The 24,243-nt window shown below is 44.7% G+C and overlaps 1 protein-coding gene and 1 long non-coding RNA gene across 2 annotated transcripts in view; one reads left to right on the forward strand and one right to left on the reverse strand.

The window, feature by feature from the left end:
- Positions 1-14,844, reverse strand: part of LOC111237388 (sodium channel protein type 4 subunit alpha-like) — a 129,243-nt gene extending 114,399 nt beyond the window's left edge. Inside the window, exons 1-5 of the mRNA XM_022766469.1 lie at positions 14,722-14,844; positions 14,303-14,446; positions 11,519-11,637; positions 6,093-6,182; positions 4,662-4,790 (exon numbers count right to left, since the gene is read on the reverse strand). Coding sequence (XP_022622190.1) covers positions 4,662-4,790; positions 6,093-6,182; positions 11,519-11,637; positions 14,303-14,446; positions 14,722-14,844 — 605 coding nt within the window. The remainder of the gene's footprint in view (positions 1-4,661; positions 4,791-6,092; positions 6,183-11,518; positions 11,638-14,302; positions 14,447-14,721) is intronic.
- Positions 13,011-23,225, forward strand: LOC111237389. Its single transcript, XR_002665765.1, has 3 exons — positions 13,011-13,315; positions 14,342-14,443; positions 23,155-23,225. It is a non-coding gene; the product is annotated as an uncharacterized LOC111237389 (long non-coding RNA).
- The last annotated feature ends 1,018 nt before the right edge of the window (positions 23,226-24,243 follow it).

Genomic DNA, 24,243 nt, shown 5'->3' on the forward strand with positions numbered 1-24,243 from the left:
GGGGTGGAGTGTGTGTGTGTGTGTGGATGTAAAGGATGCTCGAATTTTGTGTGTGTGCCACCACACATTCACTTAACATGTTCTTCATCCTTGGTGCGTGTGTGTGTGTGTGTGTGTGTGTGTGTGTGTGTGTGTATGAAGAGGTGACTTATGTGTCCCTGTCCTGCTAAAGATCCATCTGACCACAGGACGGCCTTTGGTTCAAGGACACACACCTAGGGACATTGTGTGTGTGTGTGTGTGTGTGTGTGTATGTGTGTGTGTGTGTGTGTGTGTGTGTGTGTTTCTGAGGACAAACAAGAGATCAACACTTTGTCTGAATGACAGGAGAACAGATGGAGGGATGTGAGTGAGCAGCAGGAAAAACTCTGTGCAGCCATTCTCTCTCAAACTCCACCAAAGATTTACTCAGTTTCCCAGAATTCCTTTTCACAGTCACTAGAAGAGGCTTTGAATTTGTTATCATCAGTATAGACACTCCAACAGTTATGGAGAGTAGCTTTTTAAAAATGTAAAATATTCAAGGAAAATGTTGGAATACTTCAGAGATTTAAAGTGAGAAGGGAAATTATTTGACAGTTTAGTAACTAATTCTGTCAAATTACTTCATTTAGACCCTCAGATTATCACCATTCATTCCTCGTCTCCACAGTCTCTTAAAAGGCTTTTACACTGAAAACTCTCAGTACGATATGTTGAAAGGAAGTCAGAAATAACACGACATAAAGTTGTCTGTGTTTGGCCTGGTGTCCACGTGAAGACGAAGCCGCTCTGACCTACTGAATGCAGACAGAATGTAAAGTACTTCACCAGCAGATGTGTTAAGTGTTTTAATGGTGAATTTGTCCTTTAAGTGAAGCTATTCCTCCCTCTGAGAGAATCGGCTGCGGGTCATCGGGGTCGTATTATGTAACTCCGCAGACACGGCGTCCCACCATCTCAGGGCACCTTCATCAAGACGTTTCAATTTAGTGGGCGGCCGCCACGGAGGTGACACCGCTTCATTACGCCAAGCGGTAACCTCAAAGCCGAGCCTCGGGGTCAACTATTGATCCGATCGGTTCATTCTGATCGTTTATCTTCCCGGCGGCGTCCCTCGCCGCACGACTCCAGCTCCTCAGCACTGTGATTGATCGCCGCCTGATCGCTAACCAAACCAAAGCGCAGTGATTTTCCATCAGTCAGTCAATTACTGAAGTGGGCAGGTCACGCTCTTTCCCGCTCTGAAACAAAACGCTGGCGGGTGGGCGTCGCCAATGGCGTTCAGAGGGAAATAGACTCTGAGCCGCTGTTTGTGTCTCAGGCCTGAATTGAGGGTTTGACGGTTGTTCATGTGCTGAGTGAGTTTAAACCCTCCGCTTCTCAAAACCTGTAATTTGGAAAATGCCTGGGTGTCACTGAGAAAATCACTTTTTTCTCTTCTCCGCTGAAACACTGAGTAAAGTCATCTCATCATCCAGCCTGCACATTATTCACTGTCCCACTTTAGACCTGCTGTCTTTCTATGTTTACTCTTTCACATCGGCTGTTGTTTCTTTTGTTTTTGTTTGTTTGTTTTTGGTGATTTTAGTTTTAGAAAGTTCTTTCAGCACTCCTCAGTTATTGTGATACTTTATATGTAAGGCTGTTTTAAAAGGAAGAGAAATATATATATATATTTAAAAATCACCAAATCAAGCCGGAAAGCAACAAATTGCTGCATTACAGTTAGTTGATAAAACACCGGGAAGACACGCGTTCCGTGTGCGTGGCAGCTGCGTCGCTGAACTTCTGCGACTTGTATGCAGGTGTTTGTTCACACCGGCTGCGTGTGTGCTGCACCAGCTCCATCTTTTGGTGGGATTCAAACGCTGGCCGTTGCAGTCAGGACTGAGCCTTCGTGGTATACGCTCCACGGCTACACAGATTTCGTTTCATTATAAATTAATTTCTGATTTATTTTTGACAGAAGACGTCACTAAAATGTCACTGTCTCCACATGCAGCTGCTAAAATGGTTGAAAAATATATTCATATTTTCTCATGTCTGTGGCACGTTCTGGTATGATGTGTGGTCTATTTTTGCGAGACGCCAAATCTCTAGATCATGTGACGCAGCTGCGAGACTTGAGATGCATGGGAGTTTTTCGCTGCAACCCATTCACATTCACACAGCCGCTACGCACACGCCACGCAGCCAGTGTGTTCCTGGCCTAAGGGTTAGGTTTTAACCTATTACTATTACTCACTTTTAACTATGTGTTCTTGTGCCCATGATGGCTGCATCATGTAACTGTCTGGTACATCATCCTCAGAAATTAACTTCTCGCCATTGTCACGGCGTGATTTGGTTCAGGGGCGTCACAAAGATCTACACAGGCACCGCTTTCGTTTTTTGATCTCAGAATGAACACAGTAGTGAGCTTTTCTCCTCGATTTAAATGTATCATTTAAATCTGTTTCTGTTCGATCTGAACGCTGTAGTGCGCCCAGTATTTAGGTAAGCATGTGAATGATTGCGTTGTCTACACGAATGTGTGGTTGAAAGGCAAGAAAACCTTGAGCGATCTGTACTCCACGTTACTGACAACTGTGTTTTTAAGTTTAACATCTACTGTCCTTCCCTCCAGACAGCCAGTGGTTTTCAGTCTGGATTGTGTTGCTGAACTAAACTGTAAGAAATACAAAGAGCCATTTTAAAGAGGACAAAAGTAATGTGGCAGTTAGTCGCATTTAAAGATCGGAGTGTCCTTAAACGTCCATCTGTGTCCACAGAAGTTAATATTTGAATCGTGCTGATGATTCTCAGATTGATTTTGTGAGTCGGAGAACAGCAGCTCTGTGTGTTTCATCAGAGCAGGTGTCGCCTCATTAAAGTGGAGGTGACCTCAGTTTGGAAACAAATCCCATGATTGTTTAGAAAAGCATTTACAGTGAAAAGGAACGGAGGGAGACGCCATTTTTCACTGCTAACCAGCCCCTGGGGAAATGTGCTTCTAATGGAGGGACAAACAACCCCCCCCCCGACCTTTCGGAGCAGGACAGATCGCATTGTGTGATGGGATTTAATCCAAGGAGAGCAGAGGTCAGTGAGCAGAGCAAGGCACTAACACTGCCAGAGTACAGGGTTCAAATCCCACAGAGGTCACTGTCACTCAAACAGCATGTGTTAACAGTCCTGACACACAACACACAGAGCACAACAAAATACTGAAAGGAAATATTATCACATACATGTGATTAATCCTGTTAGCTTTAACTGTTAGCTGCAGGCCAAACTATTAGCTGTAGCCGTTAGCTGATACTGCTAGCTGTAACTGTTAGCTGCAGGCCTAACTATTAGCTGGAACTGTTAGCTGTAGCTGTTAGCTAAAACTAGATATTCAACATCTAGATTCTAGATGATGTTTAATCCATAAGAATGCATCATGTTATTTGAAATCATCATATGTTTCATGTGGAAATTTTAATTTGAAAAACGTCAGATAAAAGTAGACTTTACTTTGAAATATGGAGTGCAAGTAAGAAAAGTGGAGTATAAGTATCAGTGAAGTGCAGTGGACGTCACTTCACCACTGCAGACAAGGTGTTTTTAAAGCAGCTTCTTCTTATTAAGTGCATAATGATTTATGACGCTGCAGCCTGAAGTATGTCGTCCTTCCAGCGTTTGGACGGACAGCACAATGAGACGACAACTTCTGAAGTTAGACAGCAGACTTTCTCCTTACTGTGCAAATGTGTCGGAGTTTAACAAACACACTTCTGCTTAGCCGTGGAAACGTTTGCAGCTTCCTGCTGCACGGCCGCAGAGACAGGTCTGTGTTGGGCTTTAATTCCACAGCCTTAATCCCATCAGTCGTGTCATATTAACTCAACACTCTGCTGCTCTGACTTTCTCTTCTCAACTCGCTGATTAAGTCCAGTCTTTTCTACTTTGCACCTCTTTTTTCCTGGTCAGATGTTTCACAATAAAAGTCCTTCAGTGGCTGAAACAGCATAATCAACCCTCCCTTTCCTGGTGTTCTTTTAATGTGAAACATCTACAGGAAGTGCTGACTGTAGTGTGACACGTAACAAAGTGAGGCAGGGTCGAATACACTGGATTCAGATCAGATGGGTTTTTTTATATTGTTCCTTGTTTGCAGAAGTTTGGATGGTCTTTTTTTTTCAATATTATTTTTTCAATATTTTATTTGTTTATTTTTTCTTTTGATTTGTGAAATTTCAAAACGGGAAAGAAAAAGAAATGTTTAAAAGAAAAAGAATTTGGATGAAATAACTTCAGATAAAAAGATGCAAAGACTCAGGAGTCATGATCATTCCCTGCAATTCTTTTTCCAGAGCGCCTCACCCCCTCACCCTCTCACCCCCTCACCCTCTCACCCTCTCACCCCCTCACCCTCTCACCCCAGCTCCACTCTCTGCAGTGATTTCATTGTAATGAAGTCTGTGTGTCTGAGCCGCACAGTGAAGTTAAAGGGGCTTACAGTTATCAGTGAGGTTGTCGACAGTGTTGATACTTTCACAATAATGAATATGTTTATTTACCTCTAGTTCTTTTCAGTGGAATTAATTAAGTTGATATTTCAGCCTCTGCTGCTTTTATTTTGAAATTTTTTATTGCTTCTTTTAAAATATGAATATTTATTAAAGTGTGTGTGTGTGTGTGTGTGTTTGACTCACGCCATGACAATGACGCTGAAGTCGAGCCAGTTCCAGGGGTCCCTCAGGAAGGTGAAGGGCCCCACACAGAAACCTCTCGCCAGGATCTTTATGAGCGACTCGAAGGTGTAGATACCTGTGAAGGTGTACCTGGGGGGGCGGGGCAGGGGGGGTTTAAAGGAAAGAGGAGTGAAGAGAAAATGGAGAGAGAGGAGACATTTTAGTGATCGATGAGGGAGGGGAGGAAAGATGGACAAAAGCAAAGGAGGAAGTGATGGAGGAAAAGAAGAAACATGTTGGGAATGAAATGTTGAGGAGAAACAGAAAGGACAGCAGGAGGTGGAAGGGAGGAAGAGAAGGGGGGAGGAAATGGAGGGCAAGGAAGGACGACGGGAGGAAACGGGTGAGGAGAGGGAGTTTAGATCAGGAGAGGAGAGATGAATAAAGAAAAGAAAATGGAGAGAAGGAGCGGAAAAGAGGGGGCGGATGAATATTCATAAAATCAGCAGAGCCGCGACTCTCAGCCAAACATCCTTCACTTATTCATTTTGTCCCCAGAAACAAGTTTGACCCGACAGGAGGCAAGTGAAGCGGAGAGAGACAGACAGACAGGAGGGAGGGAGGGAGGCACGTCAACACAGCTGGAGGCCATTAAAGGCTCAGTTCACACAAATCACTAAAACACACAATCCACACGCACAGCCAGGAAACCGCTCAGGCTTTTCACAATACGAGTCCGCTGCCTGACAGAACATCATGTTTCAGAACAGATAAAGATGTTCAGGTTCAGATTTCGGACTCATCTTTAACTCACACCGGAGTCTGATGTTTCAAGTCAGAGCGGTCGCAGGCAGATTAATGACTTTATTTCATACAGGCTGTTTTCAAATGTGATGTGTTCACTCAAATAAAATGGAGTCTGGGGGTGTCCTGGGAGTTTCAGGCAAAATTCAGAATTTGATCCCAGTCTCCAGTTTGTGCAGGAGCCAGAGTTACCTTCGCCTGCAAATGCTCCACAATGATTTATTCCAAAGAACAGTTTTTCCTGTGAGTCTTACAGAAAAACGTCCAGCTGGTCTGGACACAGTTAATCCAACAGACCAGGACTCACAGTGAGTGTGTCGGCATTTACTGCAGGAAGAGCTGCTTTCAACAGCATTTATTAAGGGTTTAATCCCTCCCCCTCCAAAAGGTGATTTATTCTGAGGAAGTAGACACACTCGGTGTGTTTCCATGAACCTGCTTAATGTGCAGTTTGAAAATGAGTAACAGCAACACGAGAATTTCAACAAAAAAAAACACTTTTTTTGCATCCAAGTCGTGACTCCCGGCAAGAGGCACGAGCTGGAAATCCATCGCCACGTTTAATTGGAACGAAAAACCCAGCTTCATTCACATACCATCAGTCTTATATTATATACAGACAGACAGACCGTTTCCAGGTGTACTTACTCCAGGTATTTGGCCCAGTACGCCGGCTCCGACATGGCCATGAAGCAACAGTTGGTCAGGATGGTGCACATGATGAACAAGCTGAATAACGTGAGCAGGTTAAGGAACAGGAAGCAGTAACAGCACGTACAGTTCATTATGACATCAGCGGCATCGTGATCTGACACTCAGGTGGAGGTTGTCCAACAGCCAATAAGACTTCAGTTCCAGTTAGTGTCACTGCTTATCCTGATCTGAATCATTTAATCTGATATTTGTTCTCATTATATGGTTTTTGTTAATTCTTCGTGTACACAGCTGCACTGTGCGTCACAATCACTGACGCTGTTGTAACCTCCAGGTTTTGTTTCCAACTCCAGACTGAGTCAAGTTCATCGTGTTATAAACATCGACGCTCTAGAAACAAATTTACAAATAGTTTCATAGGTTGTTGGGGAGCAGGTGGGCGGAGTTTGGCTCGGAGAACAAGAGGCACCAGGAAGAGAGTCGCACAGTTGATTCAGTCGCTGTGGATAAGAGCGTCAACGTAACTGTGAAATGGAAATGTGCTCGGTGCGACGGCGGCGATCGAGGAACTGAAGCGTCTTTGAGTCGAGTCTGCAGAGTGTCAGCTAAACGCCTGAAATGTAAATGTAAAAACCAGTGTGTGTGTGTGTGTGTGTGTGTGTGTGGGGACTACATGCCAAAGTGATTTTACATGTGCTTTTTTTTTTTTTTAAGCACCTTTCACTGATTTCCCATTAGGGCTAAACAAAGACGAAGTGCAGCGCCGAGTTAGTATGTGTGTTTCAGCGCTCCCCTCCGACGCCTGCCACATTCAATACAGCAAATTAATATGCCATTAACAGCAGCGATGGGAGAAAGGGCCCTCTCTGGTCTAATCATCATATAATGGGGAGCAGTAACTTTCCAAACTGTCAGAAGGCAGAAATACATGTTAAATATCACCTTCACCTGCCATGTTCGGCACTACACGCGATGAGGTGGGAGAGACTTTGTGAGACCTCGCTCAGCTGTCAATCACAGCTATAAATGAATCATAATTATTGTAATTTGGCAGAAGGAACATACTCCCTGTGTGAAAGCGGCCTAAACTCCAGCTGAAAGTTGTTTGAGCGGCGGGGTAATTGTTGATTGAGTGCCGGCTGTAATGATGTTGCCGGAGCGCGGTGGCAGGCGGCGAGATAATACGGTTACCGATTGACAAACAACGCAAATGTCCCCCCACCGCCGCCGCCGCAGAGCCAGGAGCTAATTATGCCGTAATGATAGCCCTGCTGTTACGGACCTCCCAGGCCACCATATTGGTAATGTCATTACACCTCCCACATCCACCACGGGATCCCTCTTCCTCTCTCCTGCATTCAGTTTTTCCTCCTTCTTTCCACATTTGTGCATCTCCATCATTCTCTCCTCTTTACCTCCTTCATCCCTACATCCTTCTTCTCTCTCAATTAACTTGTTCAGTCAGCTAAAGACCCGGACACTGCACTCAGCTTTTTATTTTTTCACTCTTCTCGTTTCCCTCAGGGTGTCATCACATCTAGCTGCTCCACAGACTGCTTTTATTTTGAAAGAGGAGCAGGGAGGAAATGCATCTGCAAGCACAAACTCAGCAGAGGACAGTCTGTGTTTGTGTGTTCGTAATTACAAGAATCAGAATCACACAAGTATTATTGAATGTATAGAGCAGTATAATATATAATATGGTAAATAGTAAATAAATAAACCAATACTAACTGAAAGGGAAAGATTTCTTTGATTAATAATGAGCACCCATCAAAGAGGGAGGTGTCCAGAGACGGAGCTGTCTATTTATATTTTCAATAAAGTTATTGTGGAAAAGAAGATGTTTTGATCGAGGTGAGTTCTGGTGGGGGTTCATCTATATTTGTATTTCTAGCCATCATTAACTGCCAAAAAAAGCTAAAACATAAAACTATAATTCCAACACAGCAACACGGTGCTGACACGATGCAGCTGCACTCCTCACACAACACTGAAACCAGAGCTGCAACCTTGAGACTTGGACTTGACTCAGACTGGAGGAAATAAGACGACGAGACTCTGATTAAAGTTTTGACCTGGAAAAATCCCAGAACAATAAAAACGAAGTCAATGTCAGACCCTGCAGATCCAAACAAACACACACACACACACACACACACATACACAAACACACACTCGACACCTGCTCGTTCTGCAGCAGTTTTCACATGAAGATTTGTGATTTGATTCAGACTTCAGATCTGATGTGGGACGGCCGGTCTTAATTCTCTAACTCAGAACTAAGTCATGTTTCCATGGTAACAGTCACAGCTGATCAGTGGCACAAAATGACAAAAAACAAGCTAAACATGGCTTATGATTTATCATATTATATTTGCTAATAATGTTGTTGCAGTTACACGTGGCCGCTCGGTCAGACACGTTTTATTTTGAAAGAAACTTCATTCATCTCAAAATTCACGGCAGATCAGCTGTAAGAAAGACGGACCTACACCTGAAATAACATCTGAGCCGCCTTGTTTCAAAAGCCCTAAAATCAGCTGTGGTTAAAATACAGAACCACAGCGGCCCGGGTTCGAATCCGACCTGTGGCCCTTTCCTCCCTCTCTCTCTCCCCCTGACTTTCCTCCCTCTCTCTCTCCCTGCAACTGTCAGAATGAATAAATGAAAAGTAAAATTAAATCAAAAAAATACAAAACATTAACACACAAGCCAAAGCCACCAGAATCCCGACACAACCAGCCGCCTCCGCCTCAGCAGCAGCACCAACACAAAGTCAGTGAATCATTGACTCACTTCAGTGCAGCAACAAAGACACAATTAAAACACAGCGACAGCACAGCTGGGGGCTGTAGTGCAGCTTCGTGGGTCCCGGAGCAAAGCCTCATGGGAAACAAAATCAAATGCGTGTCCTTCAGAGCAAGGCCCTGTGGGATATGTAGTTGAACACAGAGTGTGGGTTAAATTTGACGAAACAATACACAATGCCTATGTTCTAACTTTGTGTGTGTGTGTGTGTGTGTGTGTGTGTGTGTGTGTGTGTCCACCTCACACCACAGCTTGTCATTGTGGCGCCAGTGTGGTTGGGCAGAAATCCAGAACACACTTGATCACACACAAACACTTAGAAAACACACACACATACACACACTTGTTCTAATTTTTGTTGTGTCTCTTATTGTAACACACACACACACACACACACACACACACACACATACACACACACACACCCAGCACATCAGCAGTGCCACACCTCCGTCACCGACCTCTTCACCCACTTATCCCCCTGACAACAGCAGCGTGTCCACCGGCTCGACGTCTCTCAACACCAGAAGCCGCCTCCCACAGCAAAAATAGATGAGTGTGAGGTGAGGAGGGGGGCAGGGGGGGGAGGGGGGGTGTGTTGGGGGAGTGCTGTTGAGTTTTGGGTGTGAAGTAATATCTGTCACGTTGACGTCTGGAGCCTGAGGTGGACGCTGGCGAGGAGCTGGACGGGCGGAGGGCCAGACTCCCACAGCTGGAGCCTTCAGGTCCAGAGGTCAGTCAGGTGTTTGTAAGCACATCTGGATTTAAATTTAATATCGCTCCGACTCCTGGAGTCACGGTTGTTTAAAAACATGTTCTCTTTATGGTAAAAACTAAAATATAAACCTTAGACTATATAACTAAAGAAATATGTTCAAGGTAATTCACTTTCAAACATGTTAACTCTTAATACAGGAAGTTGAGATTCAGAGGAATCATAACATGAGGAGGAAATTTACTTTTTGTGCTCTGTGATGCGAGTCTTATTTTGAAAATATTGTAAAGTTATAATCAGTTTTTTTACTTGTTCTGTGACGCAAATCTTATTTTGAAAATATTCTAAAGTTATAATAACATGAGTTTTAATGCATTACATCCAGTTGGCAGCAGGATGTTGACAGTGATGTCACCACATGTTCCTACAGGTGTGAAGAAACTACAATGACCAAACCTGACAAAGTGGCTGTAGGTCAAAGGTCAGAGGTCATCAAGGAGCAGACCCCAAGTTTCAGTCGGCAGAGAGATTACTGTAACAACCTCTGTGTGTGTGTGTGTGTGTGTGTGTGTGTGTGTGTGTGATGTGTTGATGAAGACTGGGTTATATTTACTGGTCATGTTTATGGCTCACAGACAGCTCAAGATGATATCTGGCTCAGAAATACGACCAACAGGATGAGCCCTCTAATTCTCACACACACACACACACACACACACACACACACACACACACAGCCTGGAAACCATCCAGCTGTAGGATCCAGTAGAAACTCGTCTCAGATTCAGACACTTTAAAGCAGCAACACGAAGTCGATTCAGTGTTAGTGTGTTAACACAACGTGTGATGAGTAATACTGTTCCAGCCTGGAATCACTACGATTAATGTGTTTTTGTTTAAGTTTAAGTTTTTTTTTATTCCCTAAAAAACCCCTTATATTTATATTTATTTCTCTTTACTTTATGTCAGTCACATTAACATTATTTAATGGGGGTCATCAATGGAGGTGGAAAACATTGTTTTGTTCTGTAACAACTTCAATCTCTTATTTGTCACTTTATTTATTAAGAGGTTCAAACTAAAACTCATTAAATGTCATTTTGAGTTCGACTGAAGGCACTCAGTTGATTTCACAGTAATAAATCATTAATCATTTTGATAATAATTATTAATAATTAAGATTTGACAGGTGTCACAGTATGTTCACATGAGGTTTACTATCACTCTTATAATGATGACATAATTCAATGGGATGTTGCAGTAGCAACTGTAGCGACACATATGTTCAGCTCCAGTTTTTAGTGCAGTTTTTCTCTTCTAACATTCGTGGTCTCCGAGCTCTAGCTGACATGACATCACTATGACATCATCATAGTAATTTTGATCCCGATCATATTAGATAAAGCTCGCCCAGGGTCTCAGAGGACATTATACAACTGCTTCCACAGGATGACTAACACTAACTCTGACTAGTTACTACATGCTAATGTGTAAAACAGGTGTACTGGCCCTTTAAGTGTGAAACGACCACAGTGTGTTCTCTGGATTTTTTCCGCCTCAGACCTGAAGCGGCGTCCCACAGTTCACTGCTTCATCAGGCCTGAGCCGCTGGGAAACAAACAGCGACGAGGCTCCACACGCCCGCAGAGACGAACCCGCCGCTCAGCCCCCGTCTGTTTGTTTATGTTTTCAGCCATGTTGCCGTCAGGGTGGCCCGGCTGCTCACACACACACACACACGCACACACACACACTGAAGCCCTCCAGGCTGCAGGAACGCTGCACAGTGACTGACATCTGACCTCTGACCTCCCCGCGGCCTCTTCCCTGCAGATCATGAGGCGTCATGCAGAGCACGTGCGGCGGCGGCGGCGGAGCGGCTGTGGAAGGATATGAGTGAACCAGGATCTTGATGGCGATTCTGCGGACGGGGTGGAAAGGGCTGAAGATGTAGAGAGCTGATGTGGCACTGAAACGGAAGATGGCCTTCCCTTTGTTCAGGACTATGAAGGTCTGCAGGACACAAAGAGAGAAAACACCGTCACTGGGAAAGCTTGATGTCACAGGAGCAGAAGTTAGTCAGTTGCTACAGTCATTAAATATCTGATTGTTATAAAAACGAGGAAACAACACGGTCGGTAAGTGAGAAATAATTCACAGACAGACGTCACACTCCATCAGCTCTAACGCACGTTCTTCACGCTCTTTATATCCTCTGAATTCACAGATTAACATCAGCTCACTTTCAGGAAATTATGAGGAAAGTTTCCAGGAAATTGACTGGAAAATACCTGCAAAATAAAGCACTGCCCATTTATTATTATATTGACGAATCAAACAGCTTATTTATATGTTGTGCTCTCAAGCAACGCTGCTGAGTGAAACTAAATACATTTACACATTTAGATGAAATTAATTAGGACTCAGGCTTTGGGGATTACTCGCTAGTTTAAGATTTAAATCATCAAACATCATGATTTTCGCATCACATGATGCTGTAAAAGAGGAATCAAACATAGCACCAGTTAAAGGAGAACTCCTGGATTTTTGAACCTGAGCTTTGTGGCTTTATTCTTCCATGTTTCTGTGTGTAAATAATTGATAGGGATCGGTCCACTATTGATCAGAAACAGCAAAATAATCACGTTGCATTTGTCCAAACAACATCCACTGACAGACTCAGACTGTTATTATAAGTGTCTGGCAACATTATGAAAAGGATTAGATCTTTGTTACAGAATAATTTCAGATCTTCACATCGATCTGTTCAAAACCTCACAGAACACAGGGGTTAGTTTGTGTTATTGTGCCACACGACAAACAGACAGACTGACCCAAACCACAATGTTTCCCTCAGCCAAAGCTTTTTACTAGACTTCACTTCACCGCACACACAGTGAACATGAGCCACGCTGCAGTTCTGTTTCCTCACCATTCAGATTTCAGTAGTTTATAAATTCATTTATAAAGGACACAGGGTGAGCCACTTTACATATAATGTAATGTTAATGTGGACGGGCTGAAGTCCTGTCATGACCTTTGACCCTTTAAAACCCAGAGAAAGTTTAGCTGAATATCAGTGTAACAGAACAAGAACACAGACTCAGTGTTTTTAGGTAAATCCCTCAAACTCTAAGTGTTCCTGCAGAGCGACTGGCACAAGAACACACACACACACACACACACAAATGAAGTGTGTGTGTGTGTGTGTGTGTGTTCGCCCTGGATGCCTCAGTAAAACCCAGAGGACACAAACACACCGGAGCTAAACACAGAGAGAGAGAGAGAGAGAGTGAAACAGAGAGGAGGGAGGGTGAGGAAACTCCCCTGAGAGAAACTTCACCAGGGAGAGAGACGGAAACACAAACACAAAAAGAGCAGAGAGAGTCGGCCGAGGGCGTTTTTCCAACCGACACCCAGGTCTGCACCAGAGGAAGAGCTGGGGACATGTTTGGTTTCTTTTCTCACAGAGAAACAAGCGTCACTAAAAGCAGAAGGAATCCATCCAGCTGCTGACTCAACTGTTCTACTCCTCTGTGTTTTACTGTGGACACGGCCATCTGCACGAATATCAGGAGGAACTCTGATTCTCTCATTTTATGCAGATGACACTGTTTTGTTTTCATCTGTCTCCTCAAATCAACTGTCTTCTTCAGACGTGTCTTGATGATCTTAATCTCTTCCCTAAAAGGTAAGAAACGAGCCCACAGGTCGTCTGTGCAGCAGCTTGTTATGACATCATAGTTGGGTTTTGCTGCTAGGCGACATCTCGTGGTCGTAGTAACGACGACAGGAGCGGAGGGAAAAATGTCTGTGACGTAGAATAAAGAGAGACAGAGTCCACGTCAGGAGGAGGAGGTGGTGGACGGACGGGTCAACAGTTTATGTCGTTTCTATTATCAAAGTTGTTATTATTGTTACCATGACAACAAAGTCGTCTAATGTTGAGGAAGTACTAATTTTATCCCTAATCACCATCTTTTTCTAAACCTAACCAAGGCATGATTGTGATTGATAATTCCCTCCATCTCTTAGTTAGTTGTAGTCAGTGGAGGTGACACGACGGAGACACAAGGCTCCTGTAAAACCCCATAAACACACAGAGTCGAACAGAAACGCAGCATCATCAGTACAGTCATTTAACCATTAATAGAACAGGTGAGCACCATGTGTGGATTAACTACCAATTACGATTCAGGTCTCGTCACAACACAATGCACCAGTGCACAATTTATTTTCCTGTGTGAGTCATGCTTTTACAAAATGAGTTTTAACATAAGCTGCTGTAACTCAGTCAAAGAAAACTGACGTCTGCCCTTGGACGGAGAATGAACACAGCCAGTTCTCCCCCGTGTGTTTTATTTTGAAAGGAAGGGAAATGCTCAAAAGTCAGGAACAGATCAGACGTTAACGCAGAGTTTAAAAACAGGACGGAGAGACAGAGGGAGACAGTGGCAGAGAAAAAGAGGGAAAACACACACACACACACACACACACACACACACACACACACACTCACACTCGGTCACCTACCCTCTGGTTTTCAGTGAAGTAGGCTACCAAAGAGTCAAATTATCTGCCAGGGATTCTCCAACAGAAAACAGGGGGTTTTTCCAAAAACCCTTCATCCACACACACACACACACACACACACACACACCCTCTCTGGGTGACCTACCCTCTGGTCTTTGAAGTAGTATGGGTCGATGTCTTCCAGGGGAACGCCCACCAGATGAGATGGGATGTCGGCGAAGATGCGCGGCAGCTGTTTTCCTGCCTCCAAGTCGGGCCGGGGCTTGGGGAGCTCCACGTCGCCCAGGTCCTGAGACACACACACACACACACACACACACACATACCAGAGCATCACTACCTGTGAAGTATCTCACATCTGCCTCCTGAAGCTGCTCCACATCTCTGTATTTTAGTCAGGTTTTACCTTCCAGTCATTTTCTGATTCTTGTTTCCACTTGTTTTCATAATAATAATACTAATACTAATAATACTACTGCTACTACTACTAATAATAATAATAATAATAATAATAATAGTGGTCTGTATGTGTATGTGAGTGAGTGTGTGTGTGTGTGTGTGTACCTCCTGGTAGTGTTTTTTGCGTCGGGCCTCCTCCTGGGCGATGCGCTGCTCGATGGCCGCCAGGGAGTCCGGCGTGAAGCGCTGAAAGCTCTCTGGTCCCATTGGAAACACACAGCCAGCCATCTTCTCATCCTGATCCTGCTGCTGACTGGCCCAGTTTACCAGCTGCAGAGACGGAGACAGGAGCGTCAACACAGGACTGAAGTCAGAGGGAAACCTGCGTCTCAAAAAGTCTCAAAGATGTCCTGTGACAGATTTCATTTTGTGGTTTAAACACCGTCCCCTCGTTTCCTCCGTCGGTTTCCTACATTTCCCAGCATGCCTTTCTACAACACTGCCACTTCTTCTGCCCTACATGGACCCAGAGGTGGTTTTTATAAGTTGCTATGGTGATGGAGAGAAAAGGTGTGTGGGCTGACACGCACAGAAACACCTGTCTAGACTGACGCTGACCCCCCCTCCCAGCAGCAGGTACCACAGCATCAAGGTGTTCTTCATCACGCCTCCTCTTCCTCCGTTTTTCAACGTCAGCAGAGAGAAAACATTTCTTTGCCATAAATGGAAGCAGGTGGATGAAACATAAAGGATCCACACGACTTTTACACTTTACAACTTTATTTATAACAACAACAAAGACTGACAATTTATTTTATTTTGAAAAACCTCCACAACTACCTGTACACCTATACCTACAAGCTGATATATTAATGTCACACATATACGTCCTCTGGATATATGAAGATATGAGTTTATTACATAAATGAAATACCCAAAGTACAATGAGTATCTGAACATGTATAAAAGTATTTTCCATGTTTGTATTTCATATATGGAAAGAGAATGTGTGTGTGTTATATTTGGGACGACAGTGGAGTTGTGTGGCGCAGAGGAACACAGATGATACTTCAGGAGAAGAGTTGATGATAATAAAAAGATTTTTTAAACCACCACTCCAGAAGTGACAGGTGAAACACTCGTCTAGTGTATTTTGAATCCTTGAGTCATGAGATGAGGAGCGTTTGATTCGAGCTCCTGGAGAGTCAGGACGGAGCCGTGATTGAATGGCTTCTTCACTCGTCCGATGATTACGTCCTGCGAGGCGGCGGCGGCCCACAGCTTCACCCCGCTCATCATTCAGCAGCCGCTCGGACCTTCTGAAAGGGCGGCAATCAGTCCGGAAAACTCTCGGAGATCGACTCCCACCTGATGAAGCACCTGCGCCCACCTGCGCCGCTCGACACCTCAGACACGGAGAATGTGTCACAGTGTTTTACACTTTGGCTTTTCAGGATTGAATTGTGTTTAAATTCAGAGCAAAGTATTTGATTTATACGAGCAACATTATTATTGGAGTTTCAGTGATGCAGAACTTTTCATACTGTCACCACACTGGTTTCCTCCAGCATTGATTTGAAGATTTTATTTATTTTAGCCTTCAAGGCCAGACTTCATATTAATATACTTCATATTAATATACTTCATATTAATGCTTCAGTGTGACCGTCAGAGCCTCTATGAACCTTTGAGTCTGTCTCAGGTTCAACAACATGAGCTGAAACAATGAAGCTCCTACAACCAGAGTCTGACGCTTTCAAGACAATCACATGAACAGATCACATGACAATCCTTCTCTCACACACACACACACACACACACACACACACACACACACACACACGGTCCCTCGTATTATGTTGCCAGAGTTCGAAGAGAGCAAGACTGACGAAGTGTGAGTGTGTAACAGGTCTGTGTGTGTGTGTGTGTGTGTGTGTGTGTGTGTGTGTGTGTGTGTGTGTATCCAGACCATCTGCCTTGGATCCTAATTGAATGATTAGACAGGCCTCGTTTTTCAACCCTTCATGCATTTATTCTTCACAGCTCCCAAATCTGATTTCTGAAGTGTGTGTGTGTGTGTGTGTGTGTGTGTGTGTGTGTGTGTGTGTGTGTCCACATCAAAGGAAAATCTAGCTCTGTTTTCCATTCTTATCAAAAGCTGTCATCCACTCAGTCACACACACACACACACACACACACACACACACACGTATGTGGAGTACAGTAGCTCCTGATGAGCGGTTCACTCCTGGTTTCCATTCTGCTCCAACACTCGGTCACGTACTCGCTCGTTTGTTCCTCTGACACATTCCCGAAGTCACAGACGGGTCGGAGGTAACGAGGCGACTGAAGGGACCGAATGAAAAACACTGAATTTCTCTTCTGTAAACAGCAGCATCATTTGTTTCAGACCATATATAACATATATTAACATCCACAGTATGGAGACGTGTGTGTTGTATGATCTACAAACAAGATCGATATAACGGGATCTATATAACCTGAAGGGAGGACCGGACCAAATGTCAGTGTGGAGGACATCAACATCTACAGAGACGAGAAGTCGCTCAGTCTAACGGCGCCGTAAGACGAGAAGACGAAGAAGAACTGCAGCGCGAGGATTGGAGGATGGATGAACGAGAGTGGGAGGAGGCACGAGCTTTTAACGCTGGAACTTTTCGGCAACGCGTCTGATGAAGGTCAAGCAGAAAGAAATACCGTGTCACGGTCCTGCTGTTGGTGAATTATAGATTTTCCTCACTTCTTATGTCCTTTCCTGTCTTCTCCTTCACCTCCATAAATCTTCTCTTCCTTCTCTCATTCCTGACCTCATCTTTTATTTTTCGTACGTCCTCCCGTCCGTACACGACTCCTCGTTTCCTTCTCTACCTCGCTCCTCGCCTTATACACCTTCTCCTGTCCTTTTCTGCCTCCTTCATTTCTTCCCTGCCTCCTTTCCTCACCTATCTCCTCCTTTACCATACCTCCTATCTCCCTTTTTCCTCCTCTACCTTTTCCTCTCCTTCTTACCTGTAACTCCAACTCTTTCCTACGTAACTTCTCCTCTACTCCCGCCTCTCTTCCTTCTCCACCTCACCTACTTCCTTCTTTCTTTGCACAAACAAGACCAAATGTTTTTCTTCTTTTTTTTGACGAATAACTTATTTGAGAACTCACAACATGTTTTCTACGACTCGCTGGTTTTACTGATCTGAGAGTCAAGTACAAGAACACCCTGAGTGACACTGAGGGTGTGAGTTCATGCGAATCAGAAGGGCTGATGTGTTTAATATCACCCTTCTTTCAGACAGTAATCAACCTCTAAACTCTGCGTTCACTCTTCTTCCTTCAGCTCCGGGCTGAACGAGGACGAGCCGCTGCAAACATCAAATTACTGAACAGACACTTTGAGATGCGTTCGCCTTCAGAGCTTCCAGTCTTTCACTGATTTCACTGTTTTTAATGATGTTTCTTTTTGTCTTCTTACTCGTGGTGTTGTTGTTTACCACTCGCTCCGTCTGTTCTGGCCTCACGCTGCAACCAGACCTTCAGGTTTTAACTGAAGTCTGCTGGACTGGCCTCTTTGGTGTTGCCTTTGAGGAAGTGTGGATTACAACATGCTTAATGCTAATAGCCCTGCACACAACAGCACACAACAACAAGACTGTGACAGGAAGATCAGAAAAAACGCAATTTATTGAAGCAGGAACATCATCGGGTCGTGGTCTGTTCTCTCCTCTCTGTGATCACATATACAGTGTTTTAATTCACAGTACAGCTTCTCATTGACATGTTTTTCTGTTTCTGTTGAAGTCGTGACTGAAACGCGACACATTAAGACCACGTGTTAACTGTAAAGCTGTTTCCAAGCTGCACGAAGTCGTCCGACCAAATCGCCGAACACGTCGGTGAAAGACAAAGTCTGCGCCGTGATCTCAGCTGCATTTACTTTACACTGAAGTGATCAGAGAGAGAAACACGTCAGCGACCACGCAGTGAGCACAGAGAGGTGTGTCTGCGGCGGGAAACTCGCAGGGCAGGACCGGCGACTCTCTTCGATGGAAAGCAGCTAAGATTTGTCCAAAAAGTTTCTGCATTCGTCACTAAATGTTTCTGAAAAGTCGCGAAATCTCACGACAAAGACAAGAAAAAGCAAAGTCCAACGAGGAAACTCCATCAGTCAGTCAGTCAGTCAGCGACAGACACTCATCTCTGCTGCTGTGTGATAGATACCAAACGGTGAGATGATGTTTTGTTGTGGTTACGTCTCATTTAACCTTTAATCAAGCTTTTAACTCCCAGCGTCCGACTCTGGAAGTGGTGATGGAAACTTTGCAGGAAGTAGGTTTCCTCCTGATTCAACAGTAAAGTGTCTTGCTCACGGGAAAACTGAAACTTCACCCACAACATGAAGTGAAATGGTTTGATGTGGGTGGGAAGAGAAACAATAACAGACAGATTTAAGCTACAGACGCCCAGAGTGAGTGAATGATGAAACAGAGAGAGAGAGAGAGAGAGAGACAGGATGAATTTCTGGGTCAAAACACCAACAAAGACGACCCACCATCCAAACAAGCCTCGCCCTCAGGAAGGACACACACATGCAAATGTGCATGAAGAGTCACAAACACAATGAAGAACAGATATTCAGACAGATGCTGCAGCTGTTTAAGAGCGTGTTTCCATAAACCTGCAGCCATGTGACACCTCACATTCACTTCCTGCATATTTCATGTCGTCAGGTTTTCACCGTCCCGCAACATAAACAAGAACCTGTCGTGTTTTATTCAGGCACCTTTATTAACAAGCATAAAACATGGACTGCACACACACACACACACACACACACACACAGCAGATAAATTCACACACTTCATTTAGGTTTAAATTAAGTCTTGTTTTATTTTTTACGACGGAGTTACTTGATCACAGACTGTCTGTTACCCATAATGCACTGGATGCAACATAGACCATGAAGATTAGTCAGTGTCCTTGAACATACCACCAACAGGAGATATCTAATGAGCTTCTGCCTGGAAGTTTCGACTGTAAAGCTGTGACTGGAGATACTGTCACATCCTCAGATCTAATCAATGAAGCTGATCAGAAAAATATGAGATTATTGATAGGAGTGTTTTTTCACAATAAAACGGTTCAGTCAGAGACACGTGTTTTAAAATGCTTTAAAATTTCTTCTTCTTTGTGAACTCTGAGAACGACGTCTCCGTCACAGACCGACAGTGACGTGTCATCACGGTGATGACGCTTCACTTCCTGTGACACGCATCTACACGCGTCACGTGTCGCTCACGTTCTGACCCGTCACTGAACTGGAAGCCGTTTCCTCCCGGAGCTGAGCATCAGCTGCTCTCAGCAGGAGGCGCTGAATAAAGGTTCAGGTGGTGCGAACCTCCAGACGCCACGCAGCGTGGCCATAAGTATGTGGACATGGTGAAGAGGGGTTAAGGAACAAATCTCTGTCCCTTCCTTTACTGCCATCTCTCTCTCTCTCTCTCTCTCTCTCATTTCATATGTGGAATCATGGCTATAAATCAGTTTGTCGCTGTCGCTCACACACAAGAGACATTTACTGAACTAGAGTCAGACTGTACGTGGTTCAGAAGACAACAGACTGTTCCTTAAGTGAATTACAGCAGAGCCTGTTCCTTATTTCCATTTTCTTTTTTTTCATGCATTCATCACTCCTGCCTCCATTGTGTGTGTGTGTGTGTGTGTGTGTGTGTGTGTGTGTGTGTGTGTGTCCAGAGCCATGCGCTTGGCGTAGGTGCATGCATATTCCCTCCTCCTTTATTTCCATACCATTTCAGCTATTCATCAGATACAGTGTGTCCCTCTCCTCTGTGTGTGTGTGTGTGTGTGTGTGTGTGTGTGTGTGTGAGCAGAATGGCCGTACGCTTGGCTTGCTCCTTTCTCCTCCAAGCGTTTCTCCCAACCTCTGGCAAGCTACAACCCCCCCCTCCCTCCCTCCCACCCCTCTCTCTCTTTCTCACCCCCCCCCCCACCCCCCCCCCCCCCCGCATCATGTCTGAAGTATGTTTCTCCCTTAAGGTCAAACAACTAAAACCTAAAACCTTGGTGTGAACATGTTGTTGTCGTGCGTCGGTGTTTCGGGAGGAGTGAGCGCTCGTGCTGCTCGGCTGGAAACTACAGAAGATCATTGAAGCCAAAACTGTTGACACGTTATCAGCAAATGTTGAGTCCTAACCGAGCTGTATCTCAGGATCGGGTCTGACAGGTTCATGGGTTCTGAGAGGCGGGAAAAAACCGACACTGTAAAAACCTTTTTACACCAAAATTAGCAGGTTTGTTAAACGCGGGTAAACCCACTACAAAGAGGCGATTGACAGGTTTTACACACAAAACTACAGGGAGTGACATCATCATGTGCACTTACAGAGCGCACACACACGCACGCATGCACGCACGCACGCACACACACACACACGCACGCACGCACACACACACACACGCACGCACGCACACACACACACACGCACGCACGCACACACACACACACGCACGCACGCACACACACACACACACTCATCCCGGGGTCGGTTCTCCGTCAGACGCTTCGATCAGCAATTAAATGTTTTTAAAACTTATTTCGGGGCTGCGTTCACTCTCTCTGGTGCTTTACACCAACGGCGATCAGAGCTGGAGCCGATAAACACCCACGTCTCCTGCAGACCGGGGAGGCCAAAACTTACTTAATACAGTCCCTCTTAAATGTCCCATATATTCTTCTTCTTCTGTGTTTTATTTGGAGTGTTGATCCATCAGAAGATATAAAAACCATCTCAGTGTAGTTTTACATCTCCTCCCTCAGGCTTCTCTCTGCAGCTCTAGTAACAACAGGTCAGTCAGCCAATCAAACAACACATGGTCATCTACCTTTATACTGTATGGACCTTTAATACGATACCTTCCAGAGCGTAGAGGAGGAGGAGGAACATTAGCCGTGATCAGCTAGTCTTTGAACGCACCTCATGGCATGTGGGTCGTGTTTTAAAGATTTTCACCGAGCTACATAAAGGCTACAGTAAAGTGTTGGCAAAGGTTGTAAATCTTCCACTATGAACGTAACTCCTGGTATATCAGTGAAGGCACAGCGTCCTCTCACCCTGACCTGCAGGTTTATTACCATTTGAACTCTTTGCGTGCGCACTACAGTTTTGACACCAGGATCCCTCCATATAAAAGGAGGAGGATGAAGGGGAGCAGCTCTCAGCAGGTGTGGCATCGCTGAGGAGCAATCCCATCAGCTCTTTTTGCTTCTCTCTAAAAGCAGCGTCCTGTCAGAGCGCGGTGATGGAGAGCGAAAACTCTCACAGAAATACTTCTCCTCAGAGGACGCTGCTGTCCAGAAGCAGCAGCAGTGAATATGCAGCACCTTCAATTCAATTAGCCTGAGAGGAGAAAACACATTTTGTCACCGTGCTGCTGCTGCTGCTGCTGCTGCTGAGATCGGAGGCGAGCGGCTGCCCGGCGCAGGAAATGATTCACTGATATCAGGCAGAGAGCCAAGCTGAGCTGGCAGAGGACCACAGGGACCGTTTGGCTTCAGGATGGGTGGGGGTGGGTGGTGAGGAGAGGGGAGGAAAGGGGAGGAAGAGGGAGGAGTGACCCTGACATGCAGCCGCCTCCGTGCGTCACGGCGACGCTCCAGGTTGGATGACAGTGCTTCACACCTCCACAGACACCTTTCGAAAGCTTGTAACGGCCGAGGTTTACCTCAGACAGGTGAAGACGCCGCTCCAGAGTGAAGTCTGTGGTGACGCTGTGATCGATTGTTCCTTTTATCTGGAGCCTCCTTTGGCCATGAAGTAGAAGAAGTTGTCTCAGTGATTCAAACCTGATCTGACAAACAGTGTCTGACACCAGCCGAGTTTCCGTCGCAGTTTTGTGCAACATAATAAAACATAATTTTGTTTTTCAAAACTCGACAAAACAGTCGCAAATGTTCTGAGTTTCCATCAGTCTGTCATGAAACAGACACTGACAATGACTTTTCATCCAGCGCCACCGTGAGGTCATAGTTTTAATCCGTCCAATACTTTGATGAATAAAATACCTACAACATTAATCACACCACTTAGCTCACAAAAGGTGATTTTTTTATATATAGATGCATCAAAATAAAAGCCCCTCGCTGGTTTGGTGGGACGACACAACAAAGTACACGACAGAAGACTAAAATATGTATTGCATCATAACTGTGCACAGTATTTTGCAAACTGGAAAATGAAGACGATGGAAGCAGATGTCCGGATCCAGTCCTGATCTCGAAACAACCAAATCAGCGAAACACACGAAACTAGAGCGAGACAAAGCGATAAATAAGAGAGTGAAGACAGACAGAGCGTTTACACTACACTGAGTATCTGACTCAACAACAAACAGACCACATGTGCTGGTCTGAATCATTGTCTCGTCTTTAAATGCTTTAAACCTATAAATGCATCGTTGTCTGTAAATGGGTGATTATATAAACTCAGCGAGTGATACAGAGGAGCTCGTGATCTCAAAGGTTTTTTTTTAACAAGGCTCTGCTCTCTCCTCTCTTCTTCCTTTCAGACTGTTTGGCCCTAAATTGGCTTCCTGCGTCCCGGCCCGTCAGAGGGAGTTGGATCAGTCTGCTGCTGAAGGTGCTTTTCTGCTTCTCGGCGGGGTTGACTGATTGTCCCTGACTGCCAGTAGTTGGTTCATTGTGCTTTGTTGTTGCTCAGGCTGCAGACAGTCCAGGCCCACTCCTCACACTGAGCCAACCTGACTCATTAGCTCAGCGAGTCCTCTGGCATCGCCCGCTCTGACGCCACTGACTTCACCTTAAAGTCCTCCGCAGGCCGGCGTGGAGCTCTCTACATGTTAACATCAAGTCCTCCCTGCTGTTTATCACCTGCTGCTGTCTTTATGGTCCTCTAAGGCGTTCACACTGTGCTACTCAAGCCTTTCTGTGCTGATGGAGACCAGCTTCATCTGCATGTTAAACACTATTTAATGATTGCAATTTAAGGCTTTATATTCATATTTCCCACAAGAAGAAATACTTTAAACATGATTTAAAATATTAAAATCTCTACTTTCATGTATGTTCTTGACCATTGGTTCTATTTATCTAAAGAATCAAAGCCTCAGTCCACAGAGAAATGCACACAGCCTGTATTCAGAAACTGAGCCTTAAAACCAGCCGTCAGGACTTCTGGAACTTTGTGATGTCACAACAAAGCAGTCACCAAGCCCCGCCCACCTGGACCCACCATCCAAACCTTGCAGGATTTGGTTTCTCTGAGTGTTTTTACCTGAAATCTGCTTTATTTTTATTGGATCACTCAGAAAACAGTCAGCCAATCAGAAGAGAGGCTCAGAGCCTCCTCTCTTCTGATTGGCTTACGCTGTTACCAGAGCTCCAGAGAGAAGCCTGAGAGAGGAGATGTAAAACTACACTGAGATGGTTTTTATATCTTCTGATGGATCAACACTTCAAATAAAACACAGAAGAAGAAGAAACATGGAGCTGTAATGTCCATGTGTTTTATAAGATCCTTATATACGTTTTTAAAATCAGCGTCTGCAAAGAAACTACAGCTGTCACATAAAACAAAGTGGTGTAAAACCTTAAAACTTGAGGAAATGTGCTATGTTGCCTCCACCTGTGGGGTCTGT

The sequence above is a fragment of the Seriola dumerili genome, unplaced genomic scaffold (genome assembly GCF_002260705.1).
Source record: "Seriola dumerili isolate Sdu_G_001 unplaced genomic scaffold, Sdu_1.0 BDQW01000859.1, whole genome shotgun sequence".
NCBI classification, from domain to species: domain Eukaryota; kingdom Metazoa; phylum Chordata; class Actinopteri; order Carangiformes; family Carangidae; genus Seriola; species Seriola dumerili.